Here is a 16,893-nt window from a genome sequence, read left to right as displayed (position 1 = left end):
TCGTCTTTTCTTAACTTTTCGCCATTATCATAATAATCAACTTCCATAGTTTTATTTAGTATCACACAACAACCGTACTCAATACAGTTATTAAACAAAACGGAATTTACCAAATGGGTTTTCAAGCGCTCCAGAAAAACAGTGTGATTAATTAGAAATCGAACCATTTCACATTAAAATCATATTTTAAATTTAGCATTAATGCAGGAGATTTCAAAATGGATATATTTCAGTGCTGATTGGAATTCCTGTCGTGCAATTTACGTCTGAAATCAAACTTGTGATTAAAAAAGAACGATGAGAAAAGACCTATATCGATTCCTGTGATTCACGTTCTTTGGATCATGAATTATTCATGAGACAATTGTAAATATTGAAAACTCGGTGTTTCCATGGCAACAACATTTTGGCAAGTGGCCTAAAACTCCAACTGGTGGTTTTACCACATTAGTTTTTCTGGCTGGTTAGTATACAGCTTTGGATATAGCTTCTTGGCGTTAAACAGTGGATTTGAACAGCTCTTTCTACATGATTTTACTGTACAAATTATACAGGATTTTTAGCTCAGGATGGAGAAAAGAAAGGTCGACTCGCTCTTACCAGGAGACCACATATTCATCCAAAGATCCATCCACTACTCGCACCACGGTAAGTATTGTTAAAAGTAGTTGTTTGAATTAAATTAAAATATATGCAAAACGTCAATTCTTCATTTAATTCTGTCAATTTTTTCATACTGAACCTACCAAACAAATTGACGTTTAAATAAACTTACATAAATTAAGCTAAAAAAATGTCAGGGTAAACCAGTCAGTGATAAAATATATCTGGTATCAGAAACCCGGACCCTTGATGGATGATGTGAAAAAATCATATAATTAATAATAACCGATAAACAACTTCATACGAAATGAATTATTTTAAAGTGCGAAAATCGACCAGCTACGAATCTTGATTTCTACAATAGAAATCATTGCCGATCTATAAGATGTATATTCTTTAGGATGTTTTTCCCTGCGGAAGAGACTGGCAAATTTCACTTGTTTCTGTTTCATGAATAGGGTCGCTGTTAATTCAATTGGAATGATACCAATTTGCATTAGGAATTGATATTTAGTACGGTATCCCTGTGGTTTACTATATAAAACCAACAAAGGCTTTGCCTGGATAACTTGGCAATCGTCTACTATGCGGCTTGACACTGAAGGTTACAACACGGTTACGGCACTGAAATTTGCTGACCAAAGCCGATAACCAACAACGGCTGCTATTATTCAAGATACGGCATGGTACGCCATAACAAATCTCTATCCTCCATGTTTTTCATAGTCAAACAAGATCTGTTAGGCCTGATTTCCATATAAGATTTAACCTGTTTTTTGTGGTGCCTTTATTCAGTCAAACAAGATCTGTTAGGCGGCCTGATTGCCATTAGCAACGTAGGCTAAATTTCCATATAAGATTTAACGCGTTTTTGTACGTGGTGCATTTATTGTTACAATCTTATATCTAAAAGCAGATATTATAGTTACACTACTTTGCCTTCAAACAATCGCTTCAAGTCAAAGGTATTTGGGTAAATAGAATGAAATGTATTGAAACTTACCCAAACGCATTAATTATTTAAAGGCAGTAGTTTGTAACTCTAATATCTGTTACTTCTTTTTAGCATGGGTTTTCTCTCTCTTCTCTTCAATGTAATGGATCCTAACAAGACCAATTCCACTCGGATGTAATGTTTTCCCATTTCAGACCACCTGTCATTCCCTAGAGTATCATTTGTGGTTGTTGTTGTTGTTGTTGTTGTTGTTGTTTAACTGTTGCGTATGAGAAGATAAATGAATATGGGTACAACTCAAACAAAGAATCATATTTTCCACTGAGTACAAGTGGTCTGAAGTGGTAAAATATAACTCAGTCCTTTTTGGATATATTTGGTCCATTTCTAATTGGTCAGAGATACAATGCATCTATTCACATGTTGTTGTATTAAAGGTATCTATGTGGGTAACGACAAAGTGATTCATTACCAGACCCCCATGGAGAAGGGTTACCCTGATCCGTCTACATGCCGTGTGATAGAAAGTGACTTGGAAGCCTTCCTGAACCAGGACAAGGATCTTTGTCTTTATAGATATGGGATAAGTGAGGATAATGCTAAGCTCTATCCTAAAGGTGTGTAGCGAGTCTATATTTAAACGATAACGGAAGGTATTGTATTTTTGTGCACTTGCCTCTAACCTCTAACATTTTAGTACAGTTTGTTAGGAGGGTTTATTTCGGGTTCTCTGGATTTTCTCTATCCATAAAGCCTTATTAACCAGCTGAATTTCGGATTCGAAGGATAAATGTGATTTGATTTATACTTTAGAGCAGTTTTCGTATGATGTAAAAACGTGGTGTTTTCTAGACTTTTAATTGGGGGATTTTTTTCTCGCGCAATGTGATTGGTCGGACAGTGCCGTGACATTGGCGTGACCGGGTCAACGCCGTGTTCGGACATTCGATTGATTGGGTAAAGAGTAAATTATCGTGCAGTGTGATTGGTCTTGGGTATGCCTTGCCGTGTTAGGACCGTGCTCGTGCCGTGAGCTTTTCACAGTCATACGAAAACTGCTCTATTCTCGATGTCGTCGCGTGTCGTTTTGCAGCTTTCATGCATGCAAAGGCATGGTTTACTAAAAACCTAGTATTATCCATGGTTTTTTTTCTTTCTTCAGGTACTTATACATTCAAACCATGCGACGCCCCGGAGTTAGTAATACAAAGAGCTAAGAGAGGTATCACTGAGGGTTTCAGTCACTACAACATCGTTGGAAACAACTGTGAAGATTTCGCCACATACTGTAAGACTGGTCAGCGGTCTATGGAGAGTGCACAGTTCTCAGCTGCACTTGAATGTGTAGCTGCTGCGAGGCGTGCGGTGGCTCAAGGGTATAGAACGCCTTTAGTCTACGCAGGGTGTGTCTTGGGAATATTCACTGCAAGAGACTTTAAGTTCCCGCCCAAAAACTACGTACCGGCTGCATCAGAAGTGAATTCGAACGATCCAGACAAGGGTAACAATGAAGACGATAATAATAAGCAAAATGTCGAAAATAAAAGCGAAGGACTTCGTGATGCTAATGCTAACAGCAATGCTGACATCCCTGGCAACACGACTGGGAATTGTCTTGATAAATGTCCACCAAAAGGCGACCAAGAGGCAATAGTTAAATATAGTGATTCAGATCAAAGGGGTACAACTAAGACTGTTAAGTTTGATGTACCTAAAGCCGCTAGAAGCAGCTCTTAATCTTTAATGTTTGGCAGAATCTAGACTAGAAGAGTATTCAAATTAGAGTGTTATAGACCCCTGGCATTGATTTCCTAGAAGAACTGTGTTAATTCATGGGGACAAGACAATGCCTTCTTTTCTTATGCAAAACAAAATACCAAAATATCCATTGTTTTGTCCCCCAGAACAATCTGTTTCGGGACTCAGTGCAAGGGGTCTATTACTATTTCAAATCAAGGGCGAAGGCAGGCCAGGCGAAAGAAATAGAAGATGGGAAGGAAAGAGAGAGAAGGGGAGGTCAGGGTCGAAGGGTTGAGGGGGGATAAAACTAGAGGGACGGAGAATAAGGAAGCGTGAGGAAAGAGTGGAGGGAGAAAGGGGGAAGGTGAGGGTTGAAGGGTTGAAGGGTAATAAAACTAGAGGGACAGAAAACAAGGAAGCGTGAGGAAAGAGTGGAGGGAGAAAGGAAGAAGGTTAACCGTATGGGACAACATTATAGTCTTTCCCCCCTGGAAAACTGAGTTCTTTCTCAAGTAAACCAGATTAGACCAGATATCGATTCAACTCTTTCTGCCTTCTGTAATCGCGTGTTGGTCGGTGCAAACTCCTCTAGTGCAAATTAAAGCAGCATAGATAGCTGCAAGTTCAATATTTTCATTTTTTGACTTCATTGATTTTTGTTAAAACCGTCAGTTACCTTATTCAAATGTGTATCTTTGCTTGATTTTTATTTCAAAATAAACAAATATAAATGCACCAGATATTGACCACCACTAGCCCTTCTTTATTCATTTCACGATTTGCCTCATTGTCTATACGTGGGCCTCAGACATGTCGACCACGTGCACTGTACAAAATAATAAGTGGCAACGTTCTTTCACCCTAGCCTCCTCCGCATGCGTCTCTCTTGTCTATTCTTTCCTTTTGAATATTGGGCTTCCTTCCACAAAAAAGAAAAGAAAGACGAAAGACGCCTGCGGAGGAGACTACTTTCACCCAACATGGCCGGATCCTAGCCAATCAACTTGGCCGGGTCCTTCGCAATCGCAACTTTCTAAAACGGAAAGGCTCCGGCAATGTTCAAGTTCTCTGTTGCTAAGGGTCAGCCTGGATTTTGTTTAGAATATTGTATCAAAGTAGGGCAACAGAAAAAATAATAAGCGAGAGTTGAAGTTGGATGTGTTCCAGTGAAGTTCCGTGGAATTTCAAAGTGTTTCCATTGTTGAAGTTGTAAATTATTTTCTTTACGGTATTTGTGAGTATTTAGGCACTGAAATGAGGCTAACCCTAAGTATGATAAATGAGTCTGTAATCAAGAATCACAGCATCATTGGACTAATTCGAAAACGGTCAATTCAAGAAAGAAATTGGGTGTCCTGTGGAATGACCGACCTCGCACCTCGAAATCTCTACAGGAACCCCATTCCCGGTTTAGATGAGAGTTGCCTCAGAGGAGGCAACATGGATCCGAATCCAAACAACCGCAGATGTGACCTGGAAAGAGTCATGTGACTAGTGAAAAATTTTTTGTAAAGAATATTTTGATCCACTTGGATAAGAATTTTAAAATACAATTTTCACCTTGAAGGAAACGCACACACAGCATATTGCTCAATACAATTCGCAGGATATACTAAACTAATAATAATAATCCAAATTATCAATGAGGAATGGATTAACCTGAGGTGTTTGAATGAATGAGTCTACAGATCTTTGAATATGTGAGCATGATCTTCGATTTTCAAACCCTATGATTAATTCACTGAATTTGATGTCAAGATGTCAGGCAAACACTATTGAAATAGCCAATCACCTTCCAGATGTTCAAGTTTGTGGTTTGAGGTCACCTCATAAAACACACGGCAAAAAATAAATTTGTAAATCTCATTCTAGCAGACAATTTGTAGCGTTTAAAAAATCATGACTGATCTCTCATCTAAACAGAGCTCAACTTTATTTTCCACGTCCAAATAATGATAGCTCTGTATGACTTGAAAGGACTGAAATTATTAGCAATGTTTATTCAAATCGTTGATTAGCTAAGTACTTATTTACCCTTACCTTTTATCATAAGAAGAATGCGGAGATGCGGGCAGAAGCCGGAACATTTTCCAAAAGAGCATGCCAATAAAGGTTTTGGATGTAAAACTAAATTTTTGGGGTGCACCAATCGATTTACTGACGAGTCCATTCATTTGTCCATTTGTCCATGTTAAGTGTTTAATAACGAAAGAAAAGTAGTCTGGTTATTCGAAGTTTGAGGGCTACTGATCTGTAAATTACCATCAAAAGATTTTTTGGTTTTCAGTCAGTAATTTCAAATATATAAATTTTTCTGTCGTGTCAATGAAACTCTGACTGCAGGAAAACCTGACAAAAGCGTGGGCGTAAAGCATGACAGAACAATCAATGGGTGTTTCATTCACACCAACCTAAACGTACAACAGAAATCAGTGCGATTACGCATCATTACCAGATGGTGTGTATTAAATTTCAAATGAGGAGGGGAAAAAACGATAGTTCACTGCAGATACAGCTAGACAATAAAAACTAAGCGCCGCAGTTTATTTCATTGACATCTGAAAAATAAGAATTGTGCTTTCCTGTGGATGAATTTAGAACGTCACGGAATCCAGTTTAACAACATCATACTGGGTGGAGCAGTTGCGCGGAGCATGATTGGTTGTCTGTATTCATTCATCGTATTTGTAAACCCATGTACATATACCAAGGAATGTGTGATTTGAAGTACATCGTATAGAAATAGGTTTGCGCATGTGTTGTGGATCTTTATGTGCTCGTAATTTGCCTTGACCGTGATAAGCCAAAAGCTAAAACCAATCGTATACAAAGGCGCCAGTGATAAGAAAGCCTGGCCTGTCGATGACGCATTCAACCTTCAGTACTGGCGAACGAGTGTAAAGCCCGTCTGATGCGATGAAGGAATACGAACAGTGTTCAGCGTACGTACTGCATCGTCTGCAAATGATCATGAATTCTATGCCTCTCATGGCGACTTGTCGGAACTGATGTCGAACCATGAAAAGGTTGCTAGCCTTTCTACTGCTATGTCTTCTCGCTGGTGGACACTTCATTCATGCTTTGAGGTTCAATAACATAGTAGCGCATGCTATATATGAACGCTGGGACGCTTCAACTAACGGAACATTGCTATTTGAGTTCAAAACAAGAAAGGAGAATGGCTTTCTTATATACGAAGATGACCCTAACGGTATGGACTTCATTGATATATTCTTGGTCAATGGAAGAGTTAGAATGAGGCTACACATTGGACAATGTACTCTACAGCAAGAATTTATTGATGGAAACTTTTCGGATAATGAATGGCATCGTGTGCGTGTTTTTAGAGCGTTTGAAAGCACTCATTTCAAAGTGGATCACCACGCGTCTAAAATCATAAAATGTGGGGCTAAACATTCTTCTTTCAGCGCACAGAGCTCTTTGTACGTTGGGGGATTTCCTATGGATATATCGCTTAATTCATTGGCCTTTCCTGGTTCATTCTACGAAATTTATAACGGCAACAGGTAATCATTCACCTGCAACCTATAGCTGAAATATCCTTATCATGTCTAGCTTGTCGAGCAAAGGTTGCAAAGACTAAAGGCAGAAACAGCCAAAATTATTTGAAATGACAACCCACCTGGCATATTAAACGCGAGTATGCACCTCCGTGCAAACGTACCAGTTTAGATACTATAAAGAAAATAAATTGCTTATTTGAACCACGGTATTGGCGATCATTGGGCTGAAGTCGGGAAAATGTTATTCTTGCATAGCAGATTGATTCAACGGATACTCGCACTTTTAGATTTGGGGTTGCATTTTGGTAGGTTGTTTTTATAGGTGTATTGGAATGCAAAATTATTAGTGCTTTTGTTAAATCTGCATTGTTGGTGTTGGTATTTGGTAATACAATATATAATGAATTTGTTTTAGTGAAAAGAGTAGAATGACCTTAACAAGCATGAAGCATAAATTATTGATTCTCAAAAAGCTTGATTTTTATATGAATAATGGATAGCTTAACTGTTGGACAGCCAAAGACGGAGATCAATAAAATGGGGCTGAATGTTGATTGCAATCCAAGCAGATAGTGCAGATTGCATCCGAATTAACGCTATCCCGTGCTGTCTCAGATTCATAGGTTGCATCAGTGGCGTCAAGTACAGCGATGCGTATGGACATTTCACATCTGCCGTTATGAAGAATACTTCTGGTACAACAGCGGACTGCAAGCGATCATGTACTCGTCCATACGACTATATTATGAAATGCAAGCATGGCGAGCGATGTGGTAGCAAGATAACCGACTGTGATTGTTTGGAGACTGGGTACGAGGGCCAAGACTGTACTCGAGGTCAGTTTAAGATTCACGACTTTTTAAATTGCGAAAAATAAATTTTACAATTATTTATTTCTTTGTTGAAAAATATTTCATTTTATTTTAACGTCCACAGCGCTATTTTGGATATTAGTTTTTTCGATTATTTTTGATGTGTTTTAATAATTGATGTCCATTGTTTTAACATCAGTTTTTTTCAAATATTTTCAATTTTACTTAGCTGAAAACTTTTTGATTTTTTCAAGTTTATAATGAAATTACTTGTATAAAGATTTACTGTGGAATACTTCAATATATGCCCGTAAATGGGCATCCATTCTGATAGTCAGTTATTGGTAACCTTGCGGTTTTCTAGTATATTTTTCCGCTTTTCGATGCAAACTCGGTAAATTTGAACAGGCTTAAACAAAGGAGACCTCACATCTGGCCTACGAATATCAATTTCTTGGTTAAAGGAAAATACCCGTAATATTTAAAGCCGGTTATACGATATCAAAAATGGCTCAGTAAACCGTTGCCTTGAGTTGAAACAAATTCTATTAGCATCAATTATGGCTGATTCAATTGATTACTCCACTGTCATCGACATTTAAAAAGTTATTAACTAAGTAATTTTGCTATGCGTGAGACATCAAGCTTTTTTTTTCCTGAATGTTTGTATAAATGACCATGACTATTTTATAATTTACCCCCTAGTTGTAAACCTAGTTATTGGATAATTAATAGCTGCAAAAACTTGTTTGTTTTTTACATTTTTGCGTTTGACGTTCTCGAATACTGAGAAAAATCAAGTGCTCCTTTGATGCCAACATTATTTTACTAGAAATCATACTCTTCTTGTACGCACCCGTTTATTGTAAGCGAACTCTCGAAACTTAAATAACAAAACTTCGTACAACGTAATTCCTACTTTTGACTTGAATGAATTTTGGCTTGTTACGAGCACATTCATTAGTAGTTTCATACATTTTTAACAGGTGTTTTAATTCTTGAACTCTACTATTTTGAATTCCGCTTCATTTTTCAACAGCATTAGTGCCAGAAGTCTTACATAAAATTGCAGATTTTTTCCCTCTCGCCAAGATTTATTTTTCACCGAAATCGACATTTCTTCTACGAAAGTAAGAAATAGTATTTGTTGGCAAGAAAGAGATGCTAAAGAGATGATAAAAGCTAATCGTGGACATAGTTTTGGGTAACATTTCATTCACGTTCTATCCTTGGCGTCAATGAATACTACGCCACTCGCGGTGAATCAATGAATTAATTTGCTTACTACAACCAGCCGTTATCTCGGGGACATCTAGTAGGTTTATCCGCTCTGAAAAAAACTCGTAAATACTTCATAAGACCTATTTTTGAATGTACAGAGTAAAAAATACCAAGAAAATCCTTCGTGAATCTTTATTTCATTCAAGCTTGACGTGCTTGGGTTCTCGTAAAATAATTTTCTTTCAGATACGAGTAAAATGACCTTGGCCGAACCTCCACACACACAAGCCACAAATGACTCGAAGCTTGCCATCGGTTCAACTTTACAATAAGACAATTCAATGCTCGAATAAAGGAAATTATTATACATTTAATTACTGCGTAACTCTAAATTTTTTAGTAGTATAAAACTTTATATGAAACAAAAGAAAGAAAAAAAAAACTGAGGGGAAATGAATTAAATATTCATTCGTCGCATTGTTGTTTTGCCTTTTTTACAATTTCGATCAGCTTAAGCCATCTCATTATTTCAAACAAGAACAAAACATTGGCTATTTATATAAATATTGAATGATCATTTTGTAAGTTGTGTTTCTGAGAACAAACAGACTCATGTGGGTTCCGAGGTTGAGAAGTGGTCAGAATTTTGGATTCATTTTGTGCCCATGAAATGAGTAATTTTGAAAACGTCACGTTGATTTGGCCTTTTGTCCATACTCTTTAATGAATACGTCAAAATGAAATAGTTGATTTAAAGAGATGAAATAAAATTCAAAATTTAATCATACTTCACACATTTTCTTGTACCTGCGGTTTGCAAATGTCACTGCTCATATATATCACACACTATATAGAGTCCATAAAACAAGCTAAAGCTAAGCTAAGGTTAATGTTGTAAACGGACTTCGGCTAGCAGGGTAGGCAGTCTGGTGAGCAGAGATGGTTGAAGGTCTGGAGTTTAATTTGCTTGGAATCAAGCAAAAAAAAGTCAGGTTTTGGTGGTAAACATGTTGAAAGGGGAAAATTGCTGACAGAAAATCTTCTCCTTGGGAATAAATTTACACTGCATGTCAAACACAACAATATTGCTCAAATTGTTAATTTGGAAAAGGTCAAAAACTACTTTCGCGGAGTTTTTCTTAAATACTAAAAAAAATCAACTGAGAAATAAAAAAAATGCAAAAACTATAACAGCAACTACAACTAATGATGGGGAAGAGGGAAGATGGATGATAATGAAAAAATATTAGCCAATCGTTTTCTTCACAGCTTCAAAAACTTGAAAACCTCATCATAGTGAAACTAGCACGTGAGAGTGAAAATCGATTCACTGCTGCACGTCACAACTCACCTCAGATAGAAATTTTAATATCCATGTTATGAATTAGCAGATTACGTATTACTCCCAAGCTACTGATTACTACAACTACTGAGCTAGTAAAAATGCCTTCAAGGACAACATGCAAGACGGATTCAAGGCTGGGAATGTTGCATTTTAAAAATGCTGTTTATGTCGGGATACTGATCTTCGTGCGTTTACATACCGAGAAAAATAATAGATGATGTAAAGTTTCTAATCTTTCACTGGAAAATTAAATCTTCTCTACTTAAATTGCCGACATGGTCAGATGTTTCTTTACAACTAACGGAAAATGATGTAATTTTAAGCTAAAACGCGATTACACTAAGAATTTTTCCCTGCAACTTGTCTCACAATGTCTGCGTTGCAACACAAGTTGCATTGAACACTGCAGAGCTGCGCAATTTGAAAAAATGTTGTGAGACGAATTGTAGCAGTCTTTGCGAAAATTAGAATTCGTTTCTACTTTTGGCAATGACGATTGCGTCTCCATTGCAAAGTGTAAACACTTTTGCAACCTGTGTCGCAACGCCGTTGCGAAGCAAGCTACAGAGAAAATTACTCTGTTTAATCGCGCCTTAGAGAAAAGCAAGGGCAAGTTGTGCAGCGAAGAGTACGCATTTGCATTTTTCAAACGAGGTATCCATGCAAAAAGTCTGGATTTCGAGATAAGATTCAAGATAAGATTCGAGATATTGGCGTAATACACATCATCATATGATCCGTATCTGCCCTGGCGCGCGCTCTTAAAAAAACCCGCTTCGGGAAAATGGCATGAGCAGGGCCGTTCGGCTTTGAGCGAGCAGGGTCGTAAGAATCCGTACGGCCCTGCTTGAAACGTGCGACCGTATTGACATATAATTTGCAACTTTAAATTAAGTATCTTCTTAATCTAGGGTCATATGATAAAATGCTTATTGACTGAGTTAGGTTGGGCCGTACGCGAAAATATTTGGCACTCGGTCATTTGCACGGCATCACCTCAAGCCAAATATTTTCCCGTACGGCCCTCCCACTCAGTCAATAAGTACATAAAGTCAAGGACATCCTAATTCTATGCTAGGAAAACTCCAATTTCAAACAAACTATAGCTATTATCAGTGTAAAGTTTGGTTTCAGCGTAGTAAACGAAAAATCATGTTCAATTTAAGTCTGTAACAGGATTTATAACCGTTTCAATTCAAGTACCCACTACTTTGAAAACTGGTCGAGCCACATCACTTAAATCGATATCTAAAATACGGTAACTTCAAAAATGCTAAATCAAATGAGTTAGCTCAAAAATAACTAGAATTAATAGGAATTACAAAAGCCCTACCATTTTCCTCCAGACGTTTTAAATGATCGAAGTTTCATCATAATATACAATACCATGTTCTTACGATTTTATGTCTACTTTTTTCCTGGCTTTAAAAGTTTTGGCGGGAAAGTAAAGTCATAAATTTTGCGCAAAAAAAAAAAAAAAAAGAAAAGAAAAAAAAAAAAAATTCAAGCTCTTTTTAATAAACACTGACAACATCTTTTGAAATAACTTTATGAGTGAAAATCGTAGAGAAATTTTATAATTCATAATTTAAACGAGAGATATACATATTTGAATTCTTGAATTTCCGCTGTTTTCTTTAAAAATACTGAGAACAAAATGGCGGAAATGTAAATTTAATTTCTAAAACACTCATGATTTTCCAATATTTTTTCCCCCAAGTTAAGTGTTGTCATCTTAATCATCTTGGGAAGTTAGTTTCGAAAGACAATGCTTTCAAATGTTTTATGTGTCCAGCATATTGCTTGTGAAGACGGCCGAATGCCCGCTCCATCTGCTGGCCAACTGTAGGGTCCCGTGAGAAATGCTTGCCAAAAGGATTGTGTGTTCTTCTAAGTAAGCCAGGGCAGACATCATTTAATGCTTATTATAAAATACCTGTTATGAATTTGACTTTCTGATTGGTTTGGAATTACGCTGCATTATGAGAGCACACAGCAAGCGCACACATTTTCTACTCACGTCATTAGCATATAAAATAACGGCTACTGCAACTTTCATTTTATAAAAAAAGCGTCGTAACACTGCACTTGTGTTCTGTCAATCCCCGCGTGCTTTATAACTACACACAGCAAAAGCGCGCATTTTCTATTTCTTCAACACCTTTATTTGGTTATTATTTCTTTTTAGCGTCTACATCGGTGTGGTTGAACGGGACAGGCTACATCAAATACGACATGGGTAAAGACACTAAGGATAAAACGCCATTGAGAAACTACATTGGTTTTCGCTTTCGCACCTCACTATCAGATGGAGTAATACTACATAGTAGTGTAAAGAGACATTTTTTGGTTATTGAACTACGGCATGGGAATATCGTGCTAAAGCTGGATCTTGGCAAAGGTAGGACAGGCCGTGCATGTTATGAGACAGTTTAATTGTAAATTGCACGTGTATTCGAAGGATGGAGGGATGGTTTGTTGGAGGGATGGATAATAAATTGGAAAAAAAGGAAATGCATCCTACGAGTTTACTTAAAGTGCATGTGTGTTCAAGAAAGAAAGGAAGGAAGGTAAAAGTAAATGATAACTAATTGATGGGTCTTGAGAGTTGAAAAGCATAAGCAATGTCTCTTCTAAGGCTTAGGTCAAACGTCGAACCTCACATGAGCCGAACCAAATTGAAACAATGGATAACAAGGCGGTCTTATTTGATTTTATTAAGTTCGGCTCATGTGAAGTTCGACATTTGACCTGAGCCTAAGATTACATTTAAATGAAAATGCAAATGTGTTAGAGGAAGTGACAATGTACGATTATCAACACATAATATTTAATGATCGCAAATTAACGGAAAGTGGAGTGCACGGGCACCCTGCGACCATCCCCTAAATATAGCCTGCGTAGAGACCCAATCTGGGTAGAGGTTAGCGGAGGGGGTTGGCATTGTCCTTCGTCACCTAATCCACAGCCCCCAACCAACGCGGTCCCCAACCCCTCAGCCGCTACGCAGGCTTCCTAACTCCGCCACTGTCAACAGTGTTGTAACATGTCTCATTTACCAGGTGGAAAGCAACACAACAAAACGTTGTGATCTTTTTAGTGGTTGATAGAATTAAGGGTTTTCAAAGTTTCAGCTCCTTTTTACTCGAATTAAGGCTCTTTCTGAAATGTTCATTTTATATGTTCTAGGGGAATTAGTTCTTACTGCTGGATTCGGTCGCCGTTTAAGTGATAACCACTGGCACTGGGTGGAAGTGAAACGGCGCAATCGTCACGCAACTCTAATACTAGATGGTCGCGTGACAAAGAAAGGTCGAGCCCCTGGACCTGCATCTTCCTCCAAGCTGGTCTTGAAGGGCGGCAAGGAAGTTATTTACTTTGGCGGAGGACCATCGCATGTAGATCTTGGGAAATCTTATTCAAAAAGAAACTTTAGTGGCTATCTACAGCAACTCCGGTTTGATGAGTACAAAATATTAGATAAAGTCATGAAAGAAAAAAATGATAAACGCTTTACAAAACATGGACTTGTTATTGATGCTAAAGTCTGGGCAACTGTTGCTACAAAAACCGTTACAGTTAACCCCACGACACTAACTGGGATGGGGTCAGGAGATTGTTCAGGCAGTGATGATGAAGATTGCGTGACAAAGGAAAGTGTTACTACATCCCCAGGAAGTAATGGTAAGTTAACATTTTGCATAAATAGTTTACGACCACGTACGTAAGTTAGTGTTATCGGGTTTGTCATTCAACTAACTCATTTGTCATACGTTTTTGTTCATATTCGTTACCCTGTCAATTGTCCCAAATTCCAGTTTCCTTTCCCCCTAATTGTAAAAAAAATATTGTTTTAAATAATTAAACTAATTAACAATCAAATTAATTAATAATTAGATTAATTTATAATTAAATGATAAATAATGGAATTAACATTGGATTCCACAAAGTGGCGCTTCTTCCACTAGATTCCAATTGGAATTTAGAAGTTGACGGAGGGGTGGGGGGGGGGGGGGGGGGGGGAGGGGAAACTGGACAATCCGGATTGAAACCCTCGAGGCACAGTAGAGAACCAACAAGCAACTCTACTCACATACGACACCGAGCATGCCCGACACACCAGTGACACATAGACCTGTAGAGATTAAGTATAGATATGTGGGCTATGTCTTCATTGTGACATAATATTTGAATGACTGCGGCAGTGTTTCTATCTGTATATCAACTTGCTTGGTTATTGGCTTTTGGTGGTCATTTTAAATTCGATCGTGTATCACTGTAACGTGATGGTATTTTTTTTCTAACAGAGAGTTCTTCATTTTCTGGTGGCTCTGAGAACAGCACAGACACCAGTCTTATTTATTCAGACCCAAGAAGCTCTTCCAAGTACCATGGAGTACCTGCCTGGATCATTACTATTCTAGTAGTCGTGGCAGTATTAGCAATATTTATTACTGTATTTATAATATATCGTTGGAATACACGATACAGTGGATCCTTTAGCACTGCTTCAGCCACACCCAAGTCAGACTTGTCCCAGCCATGGCCAGAAGCTCCTTCAAGAACAGTTCCTGTCGTCACTAGTACTCCTCCTCTTCGCGTCGAACAACCTTCAATATCCGTCACATCATATGATAAAGTATGAAAAACTCGAGGAAAAAAGTTGGTCAAATTCAGAAGTGTGTATACTAGAGGCCAGAGCATGACATCGGAAGGAACAACCATAGAATATGTCACAGTGCATGGGCACCAGGTCTATTAAGTGATGCTGGAATACCAGTCATATTTAGACGTCGTCGCCATCGTAACAAGACATGACGCCATCAAGTAGAACCAAAGAACAAGAAATACATAGAACAAATAAAATACTGGTTGCATCAGCAGCAAAATGTCAGTAGTAACACAGAGAAACGTTCCTAACTTTACAATGACAAATTAAAGTCTTCGTTAAGGACATGTAATAAATAAGAATAAACAAAGATTATCTGAGTGTTATTCACCATTTTCTATACATCGGCTCACTGGTCACATAAAAAGCATTCATTGAGGCTTCAACATGGTTTCAAAGGCATTTTCGTTCCCAAAACGTTCTCAACTTTCTAACGAAAAATCAATTTGTCGCTTAGAAGTGTCTGGGGACTGGAGACAACGGTTTCGAACTGAAATTCGAATTTAAGCCTTGAAGCCTCGACTGAATGCTTTGTGTTTAACTAGTGAACCGATGTAAAAATAGCAATGAAAAAGGGGTGAAACATGTCAACCAGCAAACATTCAATATTCCTGAAATCGAACTTAGTTATTGAAACGAGGCTGGTTGGTAAATGTTGCTAAGCAGCAATCTTGGATTCGGATTCCTTAGCACGAATAGCATGTTGGAAGAAATAAAGATTAACTAAAATTAGAACGTCAACAGAGTTTAAACCTGCCAAAAGGCAAAGAGTTAGAAATAATAAATGTCAAAGAGTTTTCAATTACAACTTGCATGTAAAAAACCGCTAAAATATGTTAGTTTTTTCTGAGTTGCATCGTCCTGAACATTGCGTATACTCCACGCATGCAAGGTGGGGAATATTTAAGATAATAGCATAATCGATGTAGTTTATCTGAGAACAACAACGTGTGCTTGTATTACTAAAGAATAAATGCTACTATTGAATTTTAGATCAATACATCAGACTATCGGTATACGCCGAGTGTGTGTTTAGCGCGAGAAGGGCCGAGGAGATCATAAGTAACCCAAAAATGGTATCGATGGTCCAGCAAAGTTCCGTGGAATTTCAAAATGTTTGCATGTTGAAGCTGTGGATGCTTTACCGTTGAATCTGTAATCAAGAAACAAAGTGTTAATTTGAAATTCGAAAAAGGTCTGTTATGTGAAAGACCTTCACCTAAAAACTGTCAAATTATTTAAAGATTATATTTATTTTGTATATCACGATTGTAGCAGTTAGGTGGACCGTGACGTTTTGACTGCCACTACATGCTAGTCTTCTAACAGTAATGATGAAAAGGTAAATTATACGCCGTGAAAAGATGAAAAAACTTACTGACGTTTCGGACGCTAGTCCTTCGTCGGAGTAAAAGAGAAAGAGGTGGTAGAAAGGAGTGTATATATGCTAGTCTTCATCAGGCGATGGTGTAAACTGGAAGGTGGTCTTCTTATACACCGTCAGTCTGGCTCACTGATCGCACCGCGGCTGTGAGTGGTGGGCGTGACGGAGTCCTATCGAATGGTTGATATCCAAGCTTTCGGAATCTCAATTCCGCTGTCTGTCCCTATTTATGTTGTTGGGATGGAGTCTAATTATATTATATATATGGATGGCTTCATTGACCCTGCGTGTGTACCAGTGGTTGGCTCTGTCGTTGCACTCAACGTTGTTCCAATCTGGGCAGTGGCCGGTGGTATTGGAGTGCTTGAGAATGGCGAAGGTCTGGGTCCTAGCAAATAGAATGCCTCTCTTATGTTTTTTTTTTTTTTTTTTTTTTTTTTTTTTTTTTTTTTGTCTTTCTAAAGAGCACCAGAAGGATAGTTAAAAATAAGAAATAGTATAAATTATTGTGCTGGTCTTCAACTTTCACTGGTGCCGCTGTCGCACTCGCTGCTCGGGATCTTGAAGACTTCTCCATCTTGTCGGCAAGAAGGGGCTGGGTCTTTTGGGCGTATCAGTATGTTATGGTATGGTTATGTTA

General features: G+C 38.0%; 2 protein-coding genes across 2 annotated transcripts; both read left to right on the top strand.

Annotated features, from left to right (window-relative positions):
• Positions 1 to 462: 462 nt before the first annotated feature.
• Positions 463 to 4,038, top strand: LOC116304468 (uncharacterized). Its single transcript, XM_031714206.2, has 3 exons — positions 463 to 648; positions 1,996 to 2,175; positions 2,721 to 4,038. Exons 1-3 carry the CDS (start codon positions 570 to 572, stop codon positions 3,293 to 3,295), a joined length of 834 nt encoding a protein of 277 aa, XP_031570066.2. The 5' UTR covers positions 463 to 569; the 3' UTR covers positions 3,296 to 4,038.
• A 2,080-nt stretch (positions 4,039 to 6,118) lies between these two features.
• Positions 6,119 to 15,841, top strand: LOC116304467 (neurexin-3). The gene is made up of 5 exons (XM_031714205.2): positions 6,119 to 6,825; positions 7,438 to 7,658; positions 12,389 to 12,601; positions 13,390 to 13,884; positions 14,508 to 15,841. Exons 1-5 carry the CDS (start codon positions 6,317 to 6,319, stop codon positions 14,843 to 14,845), a joined length of 1,776 nt encoding a protein of 591 aa, XP_031570065.2. The 5' UTR covers positions 6,119 to 6,316; the 3' UTR covers positions 14,846 to 15,841.
• Positions 15,842 to 16,893: the final 1,052 nt, after the last annotated feature.

Source organism: Actinia tenebrosa, unplaced genomic scaffold, assembly GCF_029948245.1.
Source record: "Actinia tenebrosa isolate PJP-AT-01 unplaced genomic scaffold, QUT_ActTen_1.0 PGA_scaffold1__47_contigs__length_23844297, whole genome shotgun sequence".
NCBI lineage: Eukaryota > Metazoa > Cnidaria > Anthozoa > Actiniaria > Actiniidae > Actinia > Actinia tenebrosa.
Note: the sequence above shows the minus strand (reverse complement) of the source record. Positions and strands in the feature narration are given on the sequence as shown.

Coding starts and splice junctions, on each gene's coding strand:
- LOC116304467 (XM_031714205.2), top strand. CDS start 6,317: ATGAAAAGGTTGCTAGCCTTTCTACTGCTATGTCTTCTCGCTGGTGGA. Junction 6,826..7,437: donor GAAATTTATAACGGCAACAG/GTAATCATTCAC, acceptor GTGCTGTCTCAG/ATTCATAGGTTGCATCAGTG. Junction 7,659..12,388: donor GGGCCAAGACTGTACTCGAG/GTCAGTTTAAGA, acceptor ATTTCTTTTTAG/CGTCTACATCGGTGTGGTTG.
- LOC116304468 (XM_031714206.2), top strand. CDS start 570: ATGGAGAAAAGAAAGGTCGACTCGCTCTTACCAGGAGACCACATATTC. Junction 649..1,995: donor CATCCACTACTCGCACCACG/GTAAGTATTGTT, acceptor GTTGTATTAAAG/GTATCTATGTGGGTAACGAC. Junction 2,176..2,720: donor TGCTAAGCTCTATCCTAAAG/GTGTGTAGCGAG, acceptor TTCTTTCTTCAG/GTACTTATACATTCAAACCA.